The sequence below is a fragment of the Scyliorhinus torazame genome, chromosome 2 (genome assembly GCF_047496885.1).
Source record: "Scyliorhinus torazame isolate Kashiwa2021f chromosome 2, sScyTor2.1, whole genome shotgun sequence".
Lineage (NCBI taxonomy): Eukaryota > Metazoa > Chordata > Chondrichthyes > Carcharhiniformes > Scyliorhinidae > Scyliorhinus > Scyliorhinus torazame.
In genome coordinates, this window is record NC_092708.1 from 230511633 (window position 1) to 230538741 (window position 27109).

At 43.2% G+C, this 27109-nt stretch overlaps 1 protein-coding gene across 2 annotated transcripts in view; it reads left to right on the plus strand.

Annotated features, from left to right (window-relative positions):
- spred1 (sprouty related EVH1 domain containing 1) overlaps window positions 1-27109 on the plus strand; it is a 119467-nt gene that overhangs the window by 56163 nt on the left and 36195 nt on the right. Inside the window, exons 3-4 of one of the 2 annotated variants that reach the window (XM_072484775.1) lie at window positions 15735-15903; window positions 23799-23848. In XM_072484775.1, coding sequence (XP_072340876.1) covers window positions 15735-15903; window positions 23799-23848 — 219 coding nt within the window. Of the gene's footprint in view, window positions 1-15734; window positions 15904-23795; window positions 23849-27109 lie in introns of both variants that reach the window. The other variant, XM_072484766.1, reaches the window with a different exon arrangement.

A 27109-nucleotide genomic window follows, 5' to 3' on the forward strand; every position in this document is an offset into this window, starting at 1 on the left:
TCCTGATACCTCGACGCACAAGACCACCAGTCAGGCTTCAATCCCGCCCATCAAGGCGCCGTCGTCCCCACCACCACCTCTCCGGCGGTCAACCAGGATCAGGCGCAAGCCACAGAGACTGGACTTATGAACATTTGTTCTGTTTGCTATGTTCTGTGTTCTCGCATTAGACAGCTGTTTTCACATGTACATATGTTCACATCCACTGCATGTATATATGTTAATATTGGCCTATTCTTGTAAATACGTTCACATATGTCATCCAAACATTAAAAAAAGGAGAGATGTCATGATATGCAGACACACGCATAATGATATACAGACAAGCAGCTAAAGGACACAGAGAACAGGACATGACCAATAAGCAGGCAGGACACTCGGGTGGAATCTGACTATAAAAGACACGAGGCATTCACACTCCGCCTCTTTCCACTGATGAACATCTGGAGAGTCAGTCAAGGGTTTTGTTACAATCTCACACGTCCACCACGTGGCTAAGAGCTAGTCTGGTTCAGTCAGACAGAGTAACCACACTTAAGTTAGCAGAGAGTCAAACTCACAGAGAACTGTGCTAACTGTGCTATTAGTTCAATAAACCTGATTGAACTAACTTCAAGGTCTGGAGTATCTTTCTGATCTAAGCTGCATTCAGTTGCAGCCAGTGTTAGACCAGTGTACCTAACACGACAACCACCACTACTCAATTTGTTCCACTCCGCTGCACTTTCACCATAGCTTTGTCATTTTGTTCCCTGTATTTTTTTCCCTTCATGTATTTACCCAATTCCCCTCTGAAAATCACTATTGAAACTGCTTTCACAAATCTTTCTGCAATGCCTTTTAGTTCATGGTTTGTTTTAAATGTCTCATGTCGCCACTGGCTCTTTTGCCAGTCACCTTTAATCTGTACACATGAAGTGTTTATCCCTTTGGATCATCTCCATTGTCCATGTGAGGATCTCGAGAAGGGAAGTAGAAAGGCTGCTGTTTTCATTTTCCTTCACTGTCAACCAGTAAATCCCAACCACAGTTTCCCTGCTTCAGGGGCGAAGGACACTGGGTGTAGATTGTTTCTTTTCAGAGTCACAAGGTCAGCACCGGATTTCTTTTAGAGGCATGCATGAGGTAGCCTTCAGAAAAAGATTATGCTCATCGTACGACTTGTGTGATAAAACATTGTTACTAACAGACCATCTTCTTCTCGATGCTACACAAATAGCTGTGACCAATCAACTTCTTTCAAGGTGGCTTGTTAACACTGCGGGTGGAAGTCACTCAGACGGCACATATCACCTAAACTGATGGAACGGTGGCACAGTGGTTAGCACCGCTGCCTCACAACACCAGGGACCCAGGTTTGATAAACACCTTGGGTGACTGTCTGTGTGGAGTTTGCACCTTCTCCCCGTGTCTGCATGGGTTTCCTCCGGGTGCTCCAGTTTCACCCCACAGTCCAAAGATGTGCAAGTTAGATGGATTGGCCATGCTAAATTGCCCTTAATGTCCAAATATTGGGTGTGGTTATGGGGATAGGGCCGGGATGTGGGCCTCGGTAGGGTGCTCTTTCAGAGGATCGGAGCAGACTCAATAGACTGAATGACCTCCTTCTGCACTGTAGGGGTTCTATGATTCTCTTCTATAATACGTTGCATTTAAAATAGAGAAATATGTAAAGTCGTGTATATCAGTACTGAAAAAAGGAAACGCAGTGACACAGATGTTGGACTTTTTAAGAAACCGGGAAGAGAACCAAATAAAACATTAAAGTAACCTAAGACTTGGAGTGGCTATCAATTGTTACACAGACTGTCACCTTATGCAATAACTGAGCTGCCTTAACTCAGTCAAAACAAAAGTCATGTCCCTAATTTTAACCCTCTATTCCCCATTCATCAGCAACATGATTAGACAGAGCTGGGAATGATGGTCAGCTAGACTGCACTAGATGAGGGTTAGAAGATCTAAAAGTGAAAGTTGTTTTCCTAATTGTGCAGTAGTCGGTTGATACCACAGAATTTAAATATTGCTGAAAAGCTATATAGTGAAATCTCACGTGGGTAAATTGTGCTCCCTTTGAAATTTGGCATTCTTGGGTCTGTTCTGATAAGTGCAAGATGAAAAGCTTGGATAGCATGTGTCTTTTTTTCAGCAATAGATCCATGAATGATACATTTTCATAGCGGTTATTGATAAGTATTAATTATCCGCATTGATGTCCTTTGCCATCCCCTCACTAATTTACTCACCTCTTATGGATACCATGGGCGGGATTCTCCGACCCCCCGCCGGGTCGGAGAATCACCGGGGTCTGGCGTGAATCCCGCCCCCGCCGTATCCCAAAGTCTCCGCCACCAGAGTTTCGGCGGGGGCGGGAATCGCGCCGGTCGGCAGGCCCACCCCTGCCGATTCTCCGGCCCGCGATAGGCCCAAGTCCCACTCCTGGAATGCCTGTCCCACCAACGTGGATTAAACCACCTTTTGAACGGCGGGACAAGGCGGCACGGGCAGGCTCCTGGGTCCTGGGGGGGGGCGCAGGGCAATCTGGCCCTGAGGGGGGGTGCCCCCACGGTGGCCTGGCCCGCGATCGGTGCCCACCGATCCGCGGGCGGGCCTGTGCCGCCAGGTAGGGGAGAATCCCGCCCCATTTCTGAAACAATTCTTAGAAGGTATATTAGTGTTTTGCTTATTTAAGCCATTAGTTTTTTTCTCTGATTTCTCTATCCCACCCCCTTTGGGAAAGATCCTTGGCCTTAGTCAGTACCTTCTCCCCCTTGCTGCAGACAAGAAAATCCTCTTTAAACTAAGTGTAGATGTAAAGAAACATTAGGTGAAGAACCATCAGGTAAGCAACTAGGGTCCCAAGGAAATGACCAAGATTTTCCTGGTCCCAGGTTGATAGGCTAGGAGGTGGGCGACACCGGGAAAATGGAGGGAAGTTGCTTACAGACAGCTTCCAATGCATGTTTGCCATCAGGACACTGTCCTGTGAACAGGCCAACAAGTGGATCAGCTGCCTGTTCAATGCAGGCTCCTCTGAATTTCTGTTTTCGGCTTGCCTTTCTAAGGGCACCTCTGCATTGAGGTTCCGTCTCGAACACTGACCTGCCTCAGCAACACCCACATCTGCCAGTGGAGCTACCCGAGGTTCCAATGTTGTCAGCCCACTGATTGCGCTGGCAGCATAAGGAGCCTGTCTGCTGTCCTTAATTGGATGCCAAGCGCAGATACAGCCAATTAGGAGGCTGCCTTCACGGAAATAGTTCTATCAGTGAGTTCTTGGCACAAGTGGATGCGGTACCCACATTTGGTCCCGACATCAGGATCCGGAAGCCAATGTTAAAGTTCTCTTGGTATTGTCTATCAGAAAGGTAGCAATGAATTGTTTAAGCTAACACATTACTAAAGCTAGATCAAGTGTCTTGACTTGATCCAAATCACTAATCTTTGAAAATAAAGGGTAGAAATAACAGATCAGGTTCTTTATTAAGCGTAAAGGGCGGCATTAGGCAGGAACTAAAATATAATTTTAAAACAAGTTAGAGGCCGAACTGCAGGAGCTTTCAATGGTTATACAAAGTGACCTGTGATTGTTGATTAGCGAACTCGAGATTGGTGACTTTCTACCATATGGCATGAAATTGTGGGCAAACGTTGGCATTTTAAACATTTTATTTGCAAAACAAAGCAATGTTTCTTTGGATATGTTTCAAAACTGAAAATTAACGTTTAACAAGGCTATTTCCTTTGGTTTAATTTTTGTTGGATATGTAAAGAAATAAATTTAAAACTCGCAGTGCAATCTTTCAATTCCTCTCTTTTCCTTTTTGTACATGATTTACAATTAATTTGTTATTCTAAATTATAGTACCTGGCTCCGACTGTTTGTTACTCATTATCGATTCTTCATTTTGATTTATTAAAAAGCCACACAACCATCGACCTTGCTGACACCGGTCCCAACTTCACTTTTTCCATAGTTAGCTGACAGGAATGTCCAGGTAGAAACCTATAAAATTGGTGCCTATGGGCAATTCAAGTGTAGCAAGGGTGCATTTTTTCGCCACTTACTGCAATATGCAGCCCTACATCTTGAATAGTCAAGTGACATCTTTCACCTACCTTTCCTCCCAGTCCTCAGTTGCCTGCAATTTAAAATTCTCATATTATGGTTGTGAGGAACGAGACAAAGTAAGGATTACTGAGACTTGGCTGCGGAAGAATCAGATCATAAGACCATAAGACATAGGCGCTTATTTAGGCCATTTGGCCCATCAAATCTGCTCCACCATTCAATCATGGCTGATGTGTTCCTCATCCCCATTCTCCTGCCTTCTCCCCATAACCCCTGATCCCCTTATTAATCAAGAACCTATCTATGTCTGTCTTAACAACATTAAGTGATTTGGCCTCCTCAGCCTTCTGCGGCAATGAGTTCTACAGATTCACCATCCTCTGGCTGAAGAAATTCCTCCTCATCTCTGTTTTAATGGATCGTCCCTTCAGTCTGAGGCTGTGCCTTCGGGTTCTAATTTCTTCTCCGAGTGGAAACAGCCTCTCCACGTTCACTCTATCTAGGCCTCTCAGTATTCTGTAAGTTTTAATGAGAACCCCCTCATCCTTCATCGAGTACAGACCCAGAGTCCTCAACCGCTCCTCATATGATAAGTCCTTCATTCTGGGGATCATTCTTGTGAACCTCCTCTGGACCGTCTCCAAGGCCAGCGCACCCTTCTTTAGATATGGGGCCCAAAATACTCCAAATGGGGTCTGACCAGAGCCGTATACAGCCTCAACAGTACATCCCTGCTCTTGTATTCTCGTCCTCTTGACATGAATGCTAACATTGCATTTGCCTTCCTAACTGCCAACTGAACCTGCATGTTAACCGTAAAAGAATCCTGAACTAGTCCCTTTGTGCTTCTGATCTCCTAAGCCTTTTCCCATTTCGAAAACAGTCTATGCCTCTATTCTTCCTACCAAAGTATATTCCCTCACACTTTTCCACATTATATTGTATCTGCCACTTCTGCACTCTCCCAGCCTATCCAGGTCCTTCTGCAGCCTCTCTGCTTCCACAAAACAAACTGTCCCTCTATAAATCATTGTATCATCTGCAAACTTAGCAACAAAGCCCTCAGTTCCTTCTTCCAGATCATTAATGTATATTGTGAATAGCTGTGGTCCCAACACTGAACCCTGCGGAAAACCACTAGTCATTGGCTGCCACCCTGAAAAGAAATCCTTTATCCTAACCTTCTGCCTGTCAGCCAAGCCATCCATGCCAGTACCTTGGCTTTAACATTATGGGCTCTGATCTTATTTAGCAGCCTCCTGTACAGCACCTTGTCGAAGGACTTCTGGAAATCCAAGTAGATCATGTCAACTGGTTCTCCGTTGTCTAACTTCCTCTTACCTCCTTAAAGAATTCTAACTGATTTGTCAGTCATGACCTCCCCTTGACGAATCCATGCTAACTCAGTCCTATTTTACCACACACTTCTACTCTGCAGTTTCACCCTTAATAATAGACTTTAAAATCTTACCAGCAACCAAAGTCAGACTAACCGTCCTATAATTTCCTGTCTTCTGCCTCCCTCCCTCCCTTCTTAAACAGTGGTGTTACATTAGCCATTTTCCAGTCCTCTGCGACCCTCTCTGTCTCCAGTGATTCCTGAAAGATCACCACCAATGCCTCCACAATCTCCTCAGCTATTTGCTTCAGAACCCTGGGGTGTAGTCAATCCGGTCTGGGTTACTTTATCCACCTTCAGACCTTTCAGTTTTCCCACCACCTTCTCCTTGGTGATGGTCACTTCATTCCACTCTGCCCACTGACTCTCTTGAACATCTAGCGTGCCACTGGTGTCTTCCATTGTGAAGACTGATTCAATTCCGCTGCCATTTCTTTGCTCACTATTGCTATTTCTCCAGCCTCATTTTCCAGTAGTCCAATGTACAGTCTTGCCTCTCTCTTACCTTTTTACATTTCGGGAAAAAACTCTTGCTACCTTCTTTTATATTACTAGCTACCTTACACTCCTATTTCATTTCGCCCCCTCCCGTATTGCTTTTTTAGTTGTCCTACACTTGCTTTTAAAGACTTCCCGATCCTCTGGCTTCTCACTAGTCCTCGCCACATTGTATGCTTTTTCCCTTTCTTTTATGCTGCCGTTGACTTCCCTTGTCAGCAATGGGTGCCTTGTCCTCCCCTTACCATGTTTCCTTCTCCTTGGGATGAGTTTCTGCTGTGCCTCCCGAATAACCCACCAAAATTCTTGCCATTGCTGTTAAACTGTCTTCCCTTTGACATAGCGTCATCTGGACTCAAAACGTTAGCTCTTTTTACTCCCTAGAGATGCTGCCAGACCTGCTGAGATTTTCCAGCATTTTCTCTTTAGTTTCAGATTCCAGCATCCGCAGTAATTTGCTTTTATCAACTGTCTTCCCTGCTGGGCTCCCCTTCTAATCAACTCTGGCCACCTCCTCCCTCATGTCTTTGTAATTACCTTTATTCAATTGTAAAACCATTACATCTGATTCCAGCTCCTCAGACTAAATGCTATCAAATTGTGGTCACTGCCTCCTAAGGGTTCCTTCACCTCAGGTTCCCTAATAAGGTCTGCCTTATTGCACATCCCCAAATCCCTAATGGGCTCTGTCACAAGCCCTTCCAAAAAGCCATCTCGTAGACATTACACAAATTCCATTTCTTGGGATCCACTACCAACCTGATTTTCCCAGTCCACTTGCATATTGAAGTCTCCCATGATTATTGTAAAATCTGCCTTTATTTTCTGCCCCACATCCTGACTACTGTTAGGGGGCCTGTTCATAACTCTCATCAGGGTCTTTTTACCTTTGCGATTCCTCAACTCTACCCACACAGATTCTACGCCTTCTGTCCCACTATCGCTTCTCGCTATCGATTTAAGTTAACTTCTTAATAACAATGCAGTCCCGCCCCCTCTCCCATCTGCTTGAGTTTTTCTTTCGATAGGAAACATATCCTTGGATATTTAGATCCTAGCCCTTGCAGCCACAACATCTTACCTGGCAAATTCAAAGTGCACAACAAGCTCATTTACCTTGATTGGTATACTGCTTGCATTTAGGTACAACATCCTCAGTCCTGCATTGCCCACCTCTTCTCATAGTTGTCCCCTTTTTTGCTGTGCCTGGAGTTCGATCCCTGCTGCTTTCTATCCTCTCTGTTCTATTACGTGTTCTGGAAACTTTAGAAACCTCTCCTGAGCCCTAGGCTCCTTTAACTTGCTTAAAGTCCTCATCATTAACCTGCACTCTCACCTTCTCCTTTAACTTTTTGTACAACTAAACCCTCCAACCCACTGTTTGGTTTAAAGCCCTATCTACAGCCCTAATTATGTGATTTGCCAGGACTTGATTCAGCTGAAAACCATCACAGCTCCTTCCTTTCCCAGTACTGGTGCCAATTTTCCATGAATTCAAACCATTTCTCCGACACCAACCTTTGGGCCACGCATTTACCTCTTTAATCTTAATGACACTGTGCTAATTAGCTCATGGCTCAAGTAGCAATCCAGAGATGATTACCTTTTTGGTTCTGCTTTTTAATTTAGTTCCTAAGCTGCTCATATTCCTTCAGAAGAAACTCTATTTCAGTTCTACCTATATCTTTGGCACCTACGTGGACCACGGCAACTTGATTTTCACCCTCCCACTCCAGGTTCCTCTGCAACCCAGATGAGATATCCCGAACCCGAGAACCAGGTAGGCATCACAACCTTCAGGACTCTCGATCCTGATCACAGAGAACAGTTTCAAGCCCCGAACTATACAATCCCCAATTATGACAACATTTATTTTCCCACTCCTCACTTGAATGGCTCCCTGTACCATGGTGCTCTGGTCAGTTTGCTCATCCTCCCTGCAGTCCCTGTTCTTGTCCACACAGGGAGCAAGAATCTCGAAAGGTCAAGGGCTGAGACTCCTGAAACTCTACCTCCTGGATCCCTCTGCCTGCCTCACTCGCACCCACACCCTCATGTCCCAGACTGCTGGCCAAATTCAAGTTAGTTAGTCTAAGGGGTGCGACTGCCTCCTGAAACACAAGCCCAGGTACCTTTCCCCCTCCCTGTTGTGTTGCTGTGTCCGAAGCTCAGAATCCAGCTCATTGGCTCTGTTTATGTGATGGCTGGTGGATAAATATTGGCCAGCACACCATGGCTAAAATTCTTTAATGCTGTGATTTAGTCAAATAACCTCTCCATTCTGCTTGATATATTAACGCATCCTGCTTTCATTATTGGCTTCAGAATATGTTTTTTCTCTGTTTGTTTCAGTCTAGCTGTTCTCTCCATTTTCAAGTTCCCCGTTGATTTTTTTTTCTGTGAATATTTTGCAAACCTTTTCTTGCCAGTTACAGTAATTTTATTTGTGTAGAATATCCCTGTGCTGGCACTTGCCCCATTCAGGCCTATCTCCCTCAGCATAGTTAAGCTTTGCCCCATGGCTTTTCATTGACACAAGTCCTTTTATGCATGGCAGAAAAGATTTTGGAACTGTTGAATATGTGTAAATTTTGCTTGTCTGTTTCAAATGAAGTTCAAATGGTGACTACTGTTCCAGACGTTAGAAAGCCACTTTGATCCTCGGTCAGTCTTCGTGTCCAATTGCTAATGGGTGTATACTTGTCACTGCTGCAGTTCATATGATCTGAACAAGCTAATTGTAATGTTCAGAAAACATGTGATTTGGGTAAACCACCAGACAGAAATGGATGTTCAGATGGAATGATGCTCATCTTTGACAAGCTTCAAATTTGTTGAATTATTGAAAGAAGCTTCTGTTTACTGAATTCCAAGTTAGCAAAACTTTGTCTGGTCACCAGACTTCTAGGTGGAGAATGATTTTTTTAATGCTGTAGGTTCCAGAATTGTGGTTAGCTTCTGAATTTCCCAACATCAGAAACACACTGAAAAGAAAATTATTCAAGGAGTCCATGGACAGGATTAAGGCCAGGTGGAAGGAAGAGTCGGGGATGGTGTTGGAGGAAGGACTATGTTGCGAAGTGCTGTGACGGGTCAATGGTCTTGACCTCATGCGCGAGGTTGGGGTTGATTCCATTAAAAGTTGTGCACAGGGCGCACTTAACGGAGGCAAGGATGAACCGCCTGTTTGAGGGAATGGAGGATGGCTGCATGTGGGTTTGAAGCCAGGTCTCCTGGAGGCCATGTTTGGGGTGTCAGACCTGCTGGAGCTGCAGACAGATGTGGGGGCCTTTAGCTATCGCCTCATTGATTGCTCAAAGGCAGGTTCTGTTGGGCTGGAGGTCAGCTTCCCTCCCGCCCCGCCCTATGCCTCTGGCTGGGGAATTTAATGGAATTCTGTTATTTAGAGAAGGTGACATTTGCTCCGAGAGGGGCAGGTGAGGGGTTCCACCAGAGATGGGGTTTGTTTGTCTTACATTTTAGGGATCTGGTTGTCGTCAAGGGGTAGGGGTGGTGTTGAGGTTGGGTTTTGTGTTTTAAAAATGTTAAAATATTGAAAACAAGAATAAAAATAGTTTATTAAAAAAAAAAGATTATTGCAGTAAATTATCTGGAGCTTTGGCACATTAGTAAATCTTTGGAACAGCAGCAAATCTTTTGAGACCTGGTGTTTTTAATGCAATAATTTCATTGAAAATATTTTCATCAGAAAATTCTCTCTGTCGATGTCGGGTACCTTGTGTAACAATTGGATGCAGTTTTATTGGAAATTCGGATATTGCTTATCCACAATTTTGTGTAACACTGCAATGTTAGATGACCGAAAAACAGCAGCTTCTGAATTATCTTTGAAGAAGTTCACATGCAGACATTTCTGAAACATTTCAGATAAATTGGTCTGATTTAAATTCAACGATTTGTAAGGCATATTATTTGGCGATTGACAAATGACCTGGTACCTCCACTCTTAACTCGATGCCACGTACAGTATTTGCTTTGGGGTCTTATCAGTTGTCAAGCTTGCAGTCCAGCCAATGGTCTGCCCTCCCATGGCCTGTTTTCCGGCAGCGGAAGCAGCTTGCCATTGATCAGCGGGTTCCCTTGCAGTGGGGGCGGTGAGCAATGGAAATGACCGTTGACTTACAGTTGGGCTGGAAGATCCTGGCCATTAATTTACGTAGAGAGAACCTTCTGGCTGTGGGACATAAGATTTGGGTCTCAGTTGGTCCCTGTTTCAGATTCCGTTCCACTTCCTTGCTTCGATTATCTGTGTTCTAAGCCCTATTGGTCTTACAAGTATTCACTCTAAAGAAATTGTGGGATTTTGTTCCTATAAGACATAGGAGCGGAAGTAAGGCCATTCGGCCCATCGAGTCCACTCCACCATTCAATCATGGCTGATTTCAACTCCATTTACCCGCTCTCTCTCCAGAGCCCTTAATTCCTCGAGAAATCAAGAATTTATCAACTTCTGTCTTAAAGACAATCAACGTCCCGGCCTCCACCGCCCTCTGTGGCAATGAATTCCACAGACCCACCACTCTCTGGCTGAAGAAATTTCTCCTCATCTCTGTTCTAAAGTCACTCCCTTTTATTCTAAGGCTGTGCCCCCGGGTCCTAGTCTCCCCTGCTAATGGAAACAACTTCCCTACATCCACCCCATCTAAGCCATTCATTATCTTGTAAGTTTCTATTAGATCTCCCCTCAACCTCCTAAACTCCAATGAATATAATCCCAGGATCCTCAGACGTTCATCGTATGTTAGGCCTATCATTCCTGGGATCATCCGTGTGAATCTCCGCTGGACCCGCTCCAGTGCCAGTATGTCCTTCCTGAGGTGTGGGGCCCAAAATTGGTCACAGTATTCTAAATGGGGCCTAACTAATGCTTTATAAAGCTTCAGAAGTACATCCCTGCTTTTATATTCCAAGCCTCTTGAGATGAATGACAACATTGCATTTGCTTTCTTAATTACGGACTCAACCTGCAAGTTTACCTTTAGAGAATCCTGGACTAGGACTCCCAAGTCCCTTTGCACTTCAGCATTATGAATTTTGTCACCGTTTAGAAAATAGTCCATGTCTCTATTCTTTTTTCCAAAGTGCAAGACCTCGCACTTGCCCACGTTGAATTTCATCAGCCATTTCTTGGACCACTCTCCTAAACTGTCTAAATCTTTCTGCAGCCTCCCCACCTCCTCCATACTACCTGCCCCTCCACCTATCTTTGTATCATCGGAAAACTTAGCCAGAATGCCCCCAGTCCCGTCATCTAGATCGTTAATATACAAAGAGAACAGCTGTGGCCCCAACGCTGAACCCTGCGGGACACCACTCGTCACCGGTCGCCATTCCGAAAAAGAACCTTTTATCCCAACTCTCTGCCTTCTGCCTGACAGGCAATCGTCAATCCATGTTAGTACCTTGCCTCGAATACCATGGGCCCTTATTTTACTCAGCAGTCTCCCGTGAGGCACCTTATCAAAGGCCTTTTGGAAGTCAAGATAGATAACATCCATTGGCTCTCCTTGGTCTAACCTATTTGTTATCTCTTCAAAGAACTCTAACAGGTTTGTCAGGCACGACCTCCCCTTATTAAATCCATGCTGACTTGTCCTAATCCGACCCTTCACTTCCAAGAATTTAGAAATCTCATCCTTAACAATGGATTCTAGCATCTTGCCAACAACCGAGGTTAGGCTAATTGGCCTATAATTTTCCATCTTTTTCCTTGTTCCCTTCTTGAACAGGGGGGTTACAACAGCGATTTTCCAATCCTCTGTGACTTTCCCTGACTCCAGTGACTTTTGAAAGATCATAACTAACGCCTCCACTATTTCTTCAGCTATCTCCTTTAGAACTCTAGGATGTAGCCCATCTGGGCCTGGAGATTTATCAATTTTTAGACCTCTTAGTTTCTCTAGCACCTCCTTTGTGATGGCTACCATATTCAACTCTGCCCCCTGACTCTCCTGAATTATTGGGATATTACTCATGTCTTCTACTGTGAAGACTGACGCAACGTACTTTAGTTCCTCAGCTATTTCCTTGTCTCCCATCACTAGATTACCAGCGTCATTTTGGAGCGGCCCAATGTCAACTTTTGCCTCCCGTTTGTTTTTAATGTATTTAAAGAAACTTTTACTATCATTCCTAATGTTACTGGCTAGCCTACCTTCATATTTGATCCTCTCTTTCCTTATTTCTCTCTTTGTTATCCTCTGTTTGTTTTTGTAGCCTTCCCAATCTTCTGACTTCCCACTACTCTTTGCCACATTATAGGCTTTCTCTTTTGCTTTGATGCATTCCCTAACTTCCTTTGTCAGCCATGGCTGCCTAATCCCCCCTCGGATAACCTTTCTTTTCTTTGGGATGAACCTCTGTACTGTGTCCTCAATTACTCCCAGAAACTCCTGCCATTGCTGTTCTACTGTCTTTCCCACTAGGCTCTGCTCCCAGTCGATTTTCGTCAGTTCCTCCCTCATGCCCCTGTAGTTACCTTTATTTAACTGTAACACCTTTACATCTGATTCTACCTTCTTTCTTTCAAATTGGAGATTGAATTCTACCATATTATGATCACTGCCTCCTAAGTGCTCCCTTACTTTAAGATCTTTAATCAAGTCTGGCTCATTACATAACACTAAGTCCAGAATGGCCTGTTCCCTCGTGGGCTCCATCACCAGCTGTTCCAAAAAGCCCTCCTGTAAGCATTCAATGAATTCCCTTCCCTGAAATGTAAAGTCTTAGGGCGAGATCCTCCGTCCCGCCTCACCCATTTTCTGGTGCAGCGCACTCTGCTGACAGTGGGATTCTCCATCCTAGCATGGGGTTTCCCATTGTGGGCACCCGCGTGCCGTCGGGAAATCCGTGGGCGTGAGTGTGCTGCCGGCGAAACAGAATCCTGCCGATGGAGAATCCAGCCCATTATGTTTCCCTCACCTACTAACTTTATACCTCATGATATATTACATGTGCCTTCTCCCTTTATTGAGGTGGAAATCTTTTGATTTGTATATTAGAGGCTTTAATGGAATAACAAAATTATGAAGCAAAAAAGGTGTGACTTCAAAGTTAAATTGGACTGTTTGTTTTGCGCTCTCACAAAAAAAGGCAAGTAGTTTTTGCTTTGGGGTTTTGAGAATTCTGGTTGAATCTTGTAGCTGCCTTGAATATTAATACAGCCTACTGCCCGGAAAAGAGCATCAAAAAGAGCAGAAAAATTGATCTATAACATGGATTGACGAAGGGTGAAGATTGAAGACATTTAAAGTGAAATATATAAGAAAAATATAGAAATAGAAAATTGGAAAATGTGCTCGTTAAATAGAAATATTTTTCTCCCAAGCCCCATTATTTTCTAGCCCTTATCCCTTGAAAAAAGGCAAGCAAATTGCCCCTAAAGAGCAGGTTAAAATGCAGCAAATGAGTCACATTTGAGTCAGACGAAGGTCAAAGACCAGTAGTTGACTGAAAGATAATAGGCAGGGAGGAAAATCAGCTTGTGCAGTAATGATCAAGCCAGTGTTATGCGATAGAGCTGTTGCATTTGTTTTAAATGGACAGCGTAATTTGTTTAAATGATCTCCGTTGAATGTAACAGTTTACTTTTGTGTAATGCCTTTAGCATAGAAAAACTACAGAGAAGTATAATCGGGCAAAAATCAACTTCCAATCAAAGAAGGAAATAACGGGAGTGATTAAAAGCTTGTTCAATGTAGGGAGTTTTAAGAAAGTCCTTAAAAGAGGGCATTTTGGAGAGGCATATGTGGAAATTCCAGAATATAGAATAGTTATTGAAACGTTAAACCCATTGGGGAGTGATGGGAATGTGGATATAGACTCCTTGTAGGCTGGAGAATGCTGCAAAGATCAGGACATGTGAGAACATGAAGGGATTTAAACACGTGGATGAAAAAATTAAATTAGACAACTTTTACTTTGGAAGAGTTAACTGAAATAGTTATGGGGTTTTCCCCTCAGATTTACAATTAGTTAAAGTCCAGTTTGGCCTCCAGTCAGGAGCAGTGGGTTCACTTCTGGGAACCACATCCTTTAGAGAGGATGCGAAGGCAGACTGGGTACATAAAAGTTTCACGACAATGGGTTTCGGCATGAGGGACTTCAGTTATGTGGATAGATTAGAAAAGTTGGGCTTGTTCTCAGACAAGAGAACGTTGAGAGAAGAATTGATAGAGATATTCAAAATATTGAGGGGTGTGGACAAGGGTAGATAGAGAGAAACCTCCCATTGGCAGAAGGGTTGAGAACCAGAGGACATAGATTTAAGGTGATTGGCAAAAGAATCAAAGATAACATGAAGTAAGAGTTGCTTACGCAGGGAATGGTTAAGATTTCCAAAGGGAGGCAGATTCGATCATGGCTTTCAAAAATAAATTGGATAAGCACCCAAAAGAAAATAATTGCAGGGCAAACGGGGGAAAGGGGGCTCGCTAAATTGCTCTTGCAGAGTGCTGCCATGAGCTTAATGGGTGAAATGGCCTCATTCTATTATTAATTGAGCTAGCATCCACTGCTTTTTGCAAGAGAGCTTCTGAAATTCCCCACACTTTGTGTGAAGGCGTGTTCCTAACTTTTCTACTGAATGGCCTGACTCTGATTTTAAGGCTCATGTCTCCTTGCCTTAGACTCGCATCCCAACCCCCACCCCCACCAACTCCTGCAAAACCCCAGCAGTGGAGAATATTTCTCTTGATCTACCCTATAAATTCCTTTCAATGTTGTGAGAGCCTGTCATTCGTCCCTTGATCTTCTGTATTCCCGGGATAAAAGCCTAGTTTTGTGTAATCACTCCTCGTAATCTAACACTGGTCATTGTTAACGTTCAGGTGAATCTGCACTGTGCTTCTTCCAAACCTAATATCTACTTTCTTAAGATGCTGTGCCCAGATTTGTACACAGTATTCCAGATGTTGTCTAGCCAGTGTTTTGTGTAGCCATTGCAGAATATATATTTTATATTCTATCCTTTTAGTTATGAAGGCGAACATTTCATTAGCTATTTTGAAATTTGTGTTGTATTTGGCTATGTTACAGTGACCCCTTTGTATGAACCTGCTAAAACTCTTTGGACCTTCTGTGTTCCTAACTTTTCACCACCTTGGACATCTATTCTAGTTAATCGGTCAATGTCCCTTTGAGATTTTATGTTCCTTTCTACACTGCCTGCTGCACCACCAATCTTTGTGTCACTGGCAAACATGGATATATAGCCCTCTATTGTGTTGTCTAAACCATTGACAAATATAGAGAACAACTGAGGCCTCAGCACAGATCCTCGTGGGACATAATTAGCCACTTCCTTCCAATTTTTATACATATACATTACCTCCACTCTGTCTTCTATTGCCTAACATGGAAAAAATTGAATGTAGAGTTAAGGTTAATCTTAGTGGCTACTGTAGGTGACAGTCACCAGCAGCAAGGATACTATAATATCCACCGTATTTGTTTAAATACTGTTGAATACCCAGTGAGATTGACTGCGTGTCTTTCTTTATATTATACAGCCTCCAGTTTATGAACTGATATTTTAGATTGTGAAACCTTTAAAAATGGTTTAATGTGGTTTGTTCACTTGAATTTGTAATCTGGAGTTTTTATTATTGTGCAGCTAATTAAAATCTATTTCCAAATGTAATGGGATTAAGCAGAGGTGCAAATTGTATTTAGTTTAAGCATGTTTAGCATGTGTTGTAAGTTCATTTTTTGTTAATCCTTCCTTTTTGCCAATTTAATATGTAGGTGGTTTTGGAATGTGCCCTGAAGAAGGATTTAGTTTACAACAAGGTTACGCCAATATTTCACCACTGGAAGATTGATGACAAAAAGTTTGGACTTACCTTTCAGAGTCCTGCTGATGCTCGAGCATTTGACCGTGGTATTCGCAGAGCTACTGAAGCTATCTCGGAAGGTACATGCCCTTGTATTTTATAAGTAGTGATGTTTTTGACAGTTTATTACCATGATTCACTTGTAAAATATCCTTGGGGGGGGGAATATTTGACAAGAACATGCAAGGAGATTACAAGACGCTGTTGATTGAGGCTTCACATTTAGGGCGGCACGGTAGCACAGTGGGTAGCACTGTTGCTTCACAGCTCCAGGGTCCCAGGTTCGATTCCCGGCTTGGGTCACTGTCTGTGTGGAGTCTGCTCGTTCTCTCCGTGTCTGCGTGGGTTTCCTCCGGGTGCTCCGGTTTCCTCCCACAGTCCAAACATGTGCAGGTTAGGTGGATTGGCCATGCTAAATTGCCCTTAGTGTCCAAATAGGTTAGGTGGAAATACTGGGTTACGGGGATGGGATAGGCTTATGTGGGGTGCTCTTTCCAAGGGCCAGTGCAGACTTGATGGGCCAAAGAGCCTCCTTCTGCACTGTAAATTCTATGATTTAATTAGGGGCTGCTGTCAATTTGAATCCGTGCAGGATGTTCCATTGTGATGCCTACTGTAGTTCCGTGTACCTAACAAATGAGGCAGATAAAACTTTGGATATAACTTGGCTAAATTAACTAGTATCTCGTGCAAACATAACACGTCGGGTAGACTGGAGTGCAGAGCAAAAAGCAATACAAGGGGTATTTCCATGAGCGCTTCAGAAAGCAGTAGCAAGCCTGAAGACAGCAAGCAAAAACATTTTGCTGGCAAGAGAGCCAAAATTTTCTGACTGCTGACGGGCTGAGCAGTTTTCCTTGTCCGTGCCAGCAAAGTAGCAGTTTTGAAAAAGGCCTGTTCTGTAGTTTCCTGAGCCATTGGGAGAAGGTACAGCAATCAGCTGAAAATGATGATTAATGAAATGTGATTACAACGCTTTTCTATTTCAAATACAATGAAATTCCTTGTCGTTAATCTATACATTCTCCTTTTTTATTTACATCCTGTCATTCCCCCGCCCTCAGTGTATGTGCAAAAAAATTAATCTGCAAATATTTGCAATAATAAAGAAAGTTGAAGCATTGCCCACCAAATTTGCTTCAGTAATGTTTTATTTTTAAAAAAGCACAGGGAGAAATGGAGGAACAGACACTTGATTCCATTCCTATGACTCTTTGATATGCTCTGTTAAAGGCTCTATATCAGTTGGAGAGGAGTAGAAAGTTCTAGATGGAAGGGATTAAAAATAGGATGCTGAGGAATTGGGAACAACTAATTTAGAAAGAGGCAGTGAACCTAAATAAATTTTTTTAATTACCAAATTAAACCGAGGGGTGGGATAGAAAATATAGTAGATGGGCAAAGGCCATCAGAAAAGCAGGTATGAAAATTGAATGAAATGAAAATTGCTTATTGTCACAAGTAGGCTTCAAATGAAGTTACTGTGAAAAGCCCCTAGTCGCCACATTCCGGCGCCTGTTCGGGGAGGCTGTTACGGGAATATCCCATGGGCATACCGCAGGACCTGGAGAATGTGGGAGAAGATATGGGCATCATAGATTCAGTGCTGTATTCTCACTTGTTTTATCATCAGAAAACATGTGTTTTGCTGTTTGAGACAGGTGAAGTTGTATTCTCTTAAAATAATATTTATGTGGCTGTGCTATAGTTTGATAAGATATCTGGGGATACATTTGGATTGGATTTTTGATGGTTATCAGGCATAGATTTGAAAATTTAAGAGTTATGCAATGTGGATAGAGAACTGGGAATTGGGGTGGAAAAGACTCTCTTTTGGGGGAATAGAGATAGGGAGGAGACAAAAATGGATAGTGGACCAAGAAGCAAGAGAGGCCCTTTTTTCAGGGCAAGGCTTTTGTGTGGAGGAAGGGCAAAGATCCTGGGCTGGATTCTCCATTATTGCGACTATGTCCCCCACGCCGGCGTCAAAACGGTGGAGTTTCACACCAGAAAATCTGGCATGAAAGGACCACATATTCCTAGCCCTGCAGGGGGCTAGCAAGGACCCAGCGTAGATCTAGCAGCTTTTGTTGCAGGTGCAGGCCCCCGCACTTCCGGGTCGGAGGCCGCACATGCCCACGGCAGCCTCCAGCGGCCGCGCCATGCTCCATGGCGGATTCGGACCGCGGAGCTGGACCCAAAAGCGAAACCCCCTCGATCGGCCACGCACCCGACTCTCAACGCCCGCACAAACATTCCCCGGCCGCCTATTAGGCCCCCCCTCCAATCGGTCTGCCCCCGACCAAGGCGGCCACGGACTGAGTCCGCAGCCGCCACGCAAGTATCCAGACCGGCTGGACCACATTAGTTCCACGCCGTCGGGACTTCGGCCGGTCGGGGGCGGAGAACAGTTGAGAGGGCCTCCAGCAATGGCCCCAGGTAGGTCCTAGGCAGCACGGTGTACTCCCCGAGTACGCCGCTTTTCAGGCCCGCAGAATACGGGAACCGGTGCCGGTCCCGATTCCTTGCGGGAAAATGGATTCTCCGCCCCCACGCCGGCCGCGATTTTGGCGCCGGGGTACGGAGAATCCAGCCCCCTATTTGGGGATTTAATATTCCTTGTTGAGTGGGAAGAGAAATGGAATCAGGTTTTCTGTTGCAGAAGATGAAGATAGAAAACCTCTGGAGGGTGGCAACATTCTAGTTTGGAGGGAGAAAGGAGCAGACATGGGATTAAGTCTTTCATGGGATTTGGGTGTCACTAGGAAAGCCAGCATTTGTTGCCCATTTGAAATTGCCCCAAGAAGGTTGGGGAAGGAATGATTATGATTAGAGTTGAGCAGGCCCAGTTTAGATGCTATTGAGCCAAACAGAAAGTCGCTACTGCCTTTTAAAAACACAATGCAAGCGGAACTCCAAAACGAAAAGAAAATGAAGATAATTTCTCCTGCTCTTATACATATTTTTAATCTACTAACAATGGCTAATTGGCAATGTGGATTCTTTGTATCTGTTGTGTTCACAACCCACATTAAATATAACAAAAAATGTTCATTCGGAGCATGCTTTTTAGACCCTACACTTCTTGTCAGTTTGGCATTACCTCACAAATATATGTAGCTCCTTCTTGAAACAAAAATTTAACTTCTGTTTTTCCCCCACAAAGTTTTATGTTTTAGTCATGTTTGGTATTTAGCTGCCATTTCAATAACTGAGCTTTTTTTAAAAAAAAAACGAAATGTGCATTTTCAAAGGGGAACTAAACCTATTTAAAAAGATAATAAAATCTGAACCTTCTGTCAAAAACTCTCAACCACACACAGCTGTGTTATAGAGGAATCCACCTTGTCTTTTTTTTTGTCACGTGGGTGTTGACATTTTGTGAGTTTCAGCTTATTTGGCTTCAGATGTGGATTATTTCCCAGTGAAAATGCTGCATCATGACATATATTCAAAGTGCTGTGTTGGAAAGTACTGTTAGAAGTAATAATTGATGCAGAAAATAACTATGCCTGTACCTGGTCAGCAGTTCACAGAATAAATTAAAAACTTGTTCCACTGTGTCTGTTATTACCATCGGAACATAAAGTTGCTCTAAAAGCCATGCTGTAGAACATGAAATTAAGAAAATATTAATGGGGAAAAAATGGCTACTTGTGCCCTAATAGCCTGCTTTTGTGACTTTGGCTTCTTAACTCTGCTAATGGGGGAGTTTTGTTTTTGTAGGGCTACTAGCAGCCTTGGTTATTTCTTTTTTTCAAAGATGAAACTCATAGATAAATAATTTGAATGCTACCGTATAACTTTAGCGGAACAAAGGTCCCTCACTTCCGTAGGTGGTTTGTAAATATTACATTTCCTTGCAATTTATTTGGAATAATTTTTTCGATATTAGTTGCATTTATTTGTTGGGTACAATTTCTGCCATTAATTTTAGATGTTGAAATTTTTAAGAATCGCACATGTGGGTCTGTGGGTGGAATGGGTCTGATTGCGAACATACAAAATAGGAGAAGTAGGCCATTCAGCCCCTCGAGCCTGCTCCGCCGTTCAATAAGATCATGGCTGATGTGTTTCGTGTTTCAAGTTCTACATTCCCATCTACCCTCCCGATAACCTTTGTTTCCCTCGCCTAACTAGAATGTACCCATCTCCACTTTAAAAAAAATCTCCACCTTCACCGCCTTCTGAGGCAGAGAGTTCCAAAGTTGCACAACCCTCTGGGAAAAAAACCTCCCCTTGTCTCTGTTCTAAAAGTCAACCCATAATTTTAAAGTGGTGCCCCCTAGTTCTGGACTCGCCCTCAAGGGGAACATCCTTACTGCACCCACCTTGTTGAGGCCATTCAGGATGGTGTATACTTCAACCATGTCACCTCATTCTTCTAAACTCCAGTGGAAGCAAACCCAGTCAATCCAACCTGTCCTCATAAGGCAATCTGCTCATTCCAGGTATCAATCTAATAAACCTCCTCTGAACCGCCTCCAACACAAAAACTGCACATAAAGTTCCAATACCCTATATAATCTTTATTATTGTCACAAGTAGGCTTACATTAACACCGCAATGAAGTTACTGTGAAAAGCCCCTAGTCACCACACTCTGGCACCTGTTTGGGTACACTGAGGGAGAATTCAGAATGTCCAATTCACCTAACAGCACGTCTTTCGGGACTTGTGGGAGGAAACCGGAGCACGCAGAGGAAACCCATGCAGACACTGGGAGAACTTGCAGACTCCACACAGACAGTGACCCAAGTGGGAATTGAACCCGGACCCTGGCGCTGTGAAGCAACAGTGCTAATCACAGTGCTATATATAACTGAAGCATAACATCCTTACTTTTATATTCAGATCCTCTCGTAATAAAGGATAGCATTCCACTAGCCTTCTTAATTACACTCTGTACCTGCATACTAAACTTGTGTGACTCATGCAGTAGAACACCTATAGTCCTCTGCACCTCAGAATTCTGCAGTCCGTCTCCATTTAAGTAATCCTCTGCTTCTTCATCCTTCTTGCCAAAGTAGACATCTTCACATTTTCCCACATTATACTCCATCTGTCAGATTTCTGCCTGCTCACCAACCTATCCATATCCATCTGCAACCTCCTTACGTCCACTTCACAACATACTTTCCTATCTATCTTTGTATCATCTAAAAGTTAGACTGCCATGTCTTCATTATCATCATCTAATTTACCGATATAAATTGTATAATTTGGGATGTAGGACAGTATTCTCTGTCCATCCTTAGTGGCTCTGAGGAGTTGACCATCAACCACAAAGTCTGAGGTTGGTGCCACATGTAACAGTGACTGGTCCTCCCTGACAAACTTTAGTGATCCGGTTGGGTTCTTACAACAATCTGACACCTTTAATTGGATGTTGGCTCATAAATCACAGATTCTTTTGAATTTGGTGGGATCTGAAGAAATGGCCCTGGGTTTTCTTGTGAATGTAGTTTTTGGTGAGCTATATTCAGAATTCTGTATTTCAATTTTGAACGGAAGTGATGAGACAATGAATCATTTAAACAAAGTCCTTGGGCTGGATTCTCTGCCCCGTCACGACTTTTCAGCCTCGACCCGCCAGCGGGACTCTCCGTTAGCCAGCTGGTCAATAGGGTTTCCCATTGTGGGGCAGCCCCATGCCGTCAGGAAACCCCCGGGCGCCAGCAAAACGGAGAATCACGCAGGCGGAGAATCCCGCTCAATGTGTCCCAACACTGACCCTTGCGGGACTCCACTCATCACATCTTGCCAATGAGAAAAAGACTCAATGCATACTCTCTGTTTTCTACCAGCCAGCCAATCTGCTATCCATGCTGATATGTTATCCAAATTGTTCACACTGTTTCCTTATCCTCTGGATTGCGCCTGTAGTTCTGTTTTAAAATTGATATTGGGTTAAATTACAGTTCTCCATACATAGATTTAGCTCGCTGATGATCACTGTTTATTTTACTGGACTGTTGAACTCGATTCTGCCTTCTGCAGACGATCATTCCATTAAGTGTCACTGGATAGCAAGGAGGAGTAAGAAGTCAGTTTGTCTTTTTTCTTGTAGCCTAGAATGCAGCGTTTATAACAGCACCCTAGCTGAAGTGAGCCAAGTTGGAAAAGACCCAAGACAAATCCTTCAACCTAGACTCTGTACTTACTTTCTAAGCATTTTGGGAGTCTTGAATCCACATTTCTAATCAAGAAGGCTATTTTCATTTCATTGTTTATAATTAATTAAATACCACATTACAGTTGAGAAACCCTCACAGAAGGGTGCAACAGAATTATTTAGATTTTTTTAAATTTCAAGGTATCACATCACACCAAGGAGCACTCCATTTGATAAACTTTGTTTAAATGATTCATTGTCTCGTCACTTTTGTTCAAAATTGAAATACAGAAAACTACATTCACAAGAAAACCCAAGAGTCGTTTCTTCAGATCCCACCAAATTCAAAAGAATCTGTGATTTATGAGCCAACATCCAATTAAGGGTGTCAGATTGTTGTAAGACCTCAACCGGATCACTAAAGTTTGTCAGGGAGGAACCAGTCACTGTTACATGTGGCATCAACCTCAGACTTTGTGGTTGACGGTTAACGCCTTGGAGCCACTAGGGATGGACAGTGAATACTGCCTTATGTCCCCAATATCCCGAGAACAAAACAAATGAACAGGCAAGCCAAATTGGTGAAACATCACCAGTGTAATTGTATTCTCTGTGTCCCTGCCCTACCCTGTCGAGTGTGAAATTCCTTCACAACAAAGCTGAGCGGTTTCTGCATGTGAATTAACTATTGAAAGTTGTAGCTCAAACAGGGATTAGGACTTCCTTCAACGTCATCATTCTATACGTTGAAATAAACTTGAAAGTTTCCTGGCAAGTGAGGGATAATAAGGCGATTGCTCACTTTTCAAAAAAATTTTGCTACTAGCTTTCAACCTCCTAAGCAGCATTAAGTCCCGATATAGACTTCTAAAATGTTCAAGCATGTATCATACAAAATATAAGATGTGTGGTGCAAAATTTTGAACTTTTTGAATGACCGTGTGTCTCATGTGATTTCACTTTCAGTCTAATGATGTGAAATTTGATTTAATTTGTTTAAAAAAGATTTATTTTAATTCCTCCAATGTTACTTCTGTCTCCTTTTCGGCTGGAGAAAATTAGGTAACCTTTTCCACTTTATATCTGTGTTTTTGACTACATAGACATCTATCAATTTTTAGTCAGACTGCACAAAATCTTTCTTTTGACCTGGTGAAAAGTTTTTCATTTGAAGATATTGCTTCTGCTGCTTTCTTCTAGAATTTGTCGTTAATGGATTTTGATAGTAGGGGAAGATGGTGAGTGATAATCGCACTGGACTTTCCCAAGACAATGCCCCGGATTCAAATCCCACCATAGCAGCTGGTGGAATTTCAATTCAATTCATAAAACGTGGAATTAAAAAGCTAGTCTCAGTAATGGTGACCATGAAATTATCGTCTGGTTCACAAACTCTCTTTAGGGAGGGAAATCTGCCGTCCTTCCCTAGTCTGACCTGCATGTGATTCCAGACCCTCAGCAATGTGGTTAATTCTTTAATGCGCCCTGAATTGGCCTCGCAAGCCACTCAGTTCAAGGGTACTAAGGGATTGGTTTTTTTTTAAATGCTGGCACTTGCTTGCAACTTCCCATGAAATATTTTGTTTTAGAAAACAGCTTTCATTGATGAATTTATTTTGTGTCATTAAAATGCTGATGAAGGACATGACAGAAACCAACAGTCTGTAACATAATAGTTGCCGTGAACTTTATCCATAATCATTTCTTGTTTTATTAGCTATTGTGTCCCAATGGTCAGTAATATTTTTGGGCAGAGTTGGTAGAATTGAGAAACCTTTAACATTGTAAATTTCATATTTAATAAATAGCTACTGGTGGTGAAGCTGGAGTCTGATGACATAAATGTTTAATTTATTAGCAGGTTGCCAAGAATCTGTCAGTGAAGCAACGGTTCCTGACGATGGCTTTCTGGTAAGTAACACAAATAAATGTATAAATTGATTTGATTAAGGCCACCTTTCTTGAAGCTTTCCAAAGCAGGTATCTGTTGGACCTGCTCTGTGTTAACAGAGAGAAACGTATCATGTTGCTGTGAAACTTGAGAAAGAACCCATTAATTTGGTGGATTGAGAATGAATCTTTCAGAATTAAATAATTACCAAGTAGATGTGTGTTCGTTTTGTTCAATCACAAAGATTTATTTGACTTTTTAATGCCATTCAACTAAAGGTTTTTAAATGCCTCACAGCATTTTTCTTTTTTTTTAATGTACATGAAGCATTGTATGGGAGGAAATGACATTACTTTAAATGGATTTGCAAAAGGAATAATGGATATGTACGTGAGAGTAATGTTGTGTTGAGATATAGAATTTCAGAAGTTCAACATGAGAATATGATCTTTAGAATAGTTCTACTGGTTTCTATCCCGCTTATTTTCGCAATCTTTGTGCTTTGTGACCTTGATCTGTGTCTGCCATAGTTGCAATTTTTACCCAGTTTCGTTAATGAAGCTGATTGCAGCAAACGACAGATTCTCGTTTTTGTGTAAATTTATTCCAGAAAACACTTGTGAAAATGCATTTTTGGAAGCTTTGGTAGGTTTAAAAGCCTATTGACCATGTTTGGTTCGAAAATTGCATCAATCCAATAGATGACATATCCTTTTGTTAAATTACCGGCATATTGGCTACAGATTAATAGGAAGGGTATCTTCAAAATGCTCCCATTTAATATTGAAAAACTGTAGTCTCATCACAAAATAATCTTCATACTTGCTAAAAGGAGTAATCAATTACCTTTCCTTCCCTGCTGGGGTGCTCCTGACATTATCAACAGGAAATGCTTTATAAAATGCTTCACAGAAAACAACGACCACCCACTTCGGAGATGTTCAGGAGTCAAAAGGAAAGTGGTGGAAGCCTGGAAATCTATGCCATCAGTGGGGTATACAGGGGGTGCAAGTGCTGGCATGGACTTCTGGATGGGGGCCTTATCGAATTATACCCCAGCAAAAGTTGATGCATTCAGGAAAACTGGCAATGGAAAATAGACTGCATTTCATAGATTTCATAGAATTTACAGTGCAGAAGGAGGCCATTCAGCCCATCGAGTCTGCACCGGCTCTTGGAAAGAGCACCCTACCCAAGGTCAACATCTCCACCCTATCCCCATAACCAAGTAACCCCACCCAACACTAAGGGCAATTTTGGACACTAAGGGCAATTTATCATGGCCAATCCACCTAACCTGCACATCTTTGGACTGTGGGAGGAAACCGGAGCACCCGGAGGAAACCCACGCACACATGGGGAGGATGTGCAGACTCCGCACAGACAGTGACCCAAGCAGGAATCAAACCTGGGACCCTGGAGCTGTGAAGCAATTGTGCTATCCACAATGCTACCGTGCTGCCCTTATACTAAATGTAGTAATGAAATGATGATATACTTCAAGCTGGAGTAGTTTTTTAAAAATACATGTTCCTTCTTGGGTTTTTGAAAAAAGTATATTTGCCGTTACGTACACAGGATATATATTTAGAAGAAGAGAAGGGCACACACACAAATCACAAAGGGAAAGAAAAACAGGAAAAAGGTAACAAGAGGGAAATACAAAATCAATTCCTTACACACATAAGTAGGCATCTGTTTGTGGGGAGGGGGGGGGGGGGGTGGCATATAGACATTTGGGTGCCGGCGAGCCAATTACGGAGGGCGATACTCGAATGGGTCTGGTGCTAGTGTTGTCCCTTGCTTCTCCCGGACGGATTTCGCAGCCGTTGTCGTCTCATGCTCACTACTGCTTCAGCCGGCCCTCTTAGATTTAGTTCCCCCTCCCTTGCCTGGTCTGTCTCTCCCTCTCATACTTTGGCTACTATCCCCTGATTCTTGGCGACCTGGCTAGTCTTCTGCTTGTTTGTTGGCCACAAACAGGTCCTGGGACAATTGGGTGAATGGCTCCCACGTTCTGTGGAAGACGTCGTCTGATCCTCGGATGGCGAATTTGATTTTCTCCATTTGGAGAGATTCCGAGAGGTCGGACAGCCAGTCTGCAGCTTTGGGTGGTGCTGCTGACCCCCAGCAGAACAGGATTCTACGACGGGCGATCAGGGAGGCAAAGGCAAGGGCGTCTGCCCTCCTCCCCAGGAATACATCTGGCTGGCCTGAAACACCGAAGACCGCTACTTTCGGGCATGGCTCCACCCTCTTTGGACATTGACTCAAAGAAGGCTGTCCAGTACTCCACAAGTCTGGGGCAAGACCAGAACATGTGGGCGTGGTTGGCATCGTTCACATCTATCCTCCACCTCTGGGAAGAACCTACTCATACGAGTTCTTGTTAAGTGGGCTCTATGAACCACTTTTAGCTGCGTCAGGCTGAGCCTTGCGCACGTGGAGGTGGAGTTGACCCTATGCAGTGCTTCGCTCCAGAGTCCCCACCCTATTTCGATCCCCAGGTCCTTCTCCCATTTCATTCTTGTTGCGTCCAGTACGGTGCCGGCCCCTTCTACCAGTCGGTCATACATGTCGCCACAGTTTCCTTTCTCTAGTATGCTAGCGTCCAGTAACTCTTCCAGTAAATGTCTGTCGTGGCGGTTGTGGGTATGTCCTTGTCTCCTTTCGCAGGAAGATTTTGAGTTGCAGGTACCTTAGCTTGTCCCCCATGGCTAGCTGGAATATCTCTTGTCAGTTCGTCCATTGTTACGATCCCGCCGTCAGAAGCTGGAGCAGAGTTGAAGAAAGCTCCTGTAGATGGTATAAGCCTGTGTGGATCCGAGTGGACAAAATATGCCTATCTATGCCAAGTGAAAAAATACTAAAGCTTTCAAACTGTGTCAAGCTATTGATTCATCCGTGACTTTTTCTGACAGTTCACATAATCTTTTTTTTAAAAAAGGATTCTTTGAAAACTGAGGGACTTATGTGTATTAAGTAACCTACCCTGATGATTATTAGCATCAGTTACTTTGTTCTCCCCTTCAGAATGAAAAAGGAGTGATACACAGGGTTCTTTGGTTTATTCGAGAAGGTAATTGAGATTTCCCGTTCACAATGCAACCAGATATAAGCTTTGTAGGCAGGTGTTTTGGCACGGCTGACTGCCAGCGATCTTTTGTGATGGGTTAAAATGGGAGTTCTAAGATTTCTGGCTGCAGGCACAGAAAGACGAGTAATACATTGGGCAAAATATCAGTCTAAAATTGTCAACTTTGTTCTTTTGCCCTGGGCAA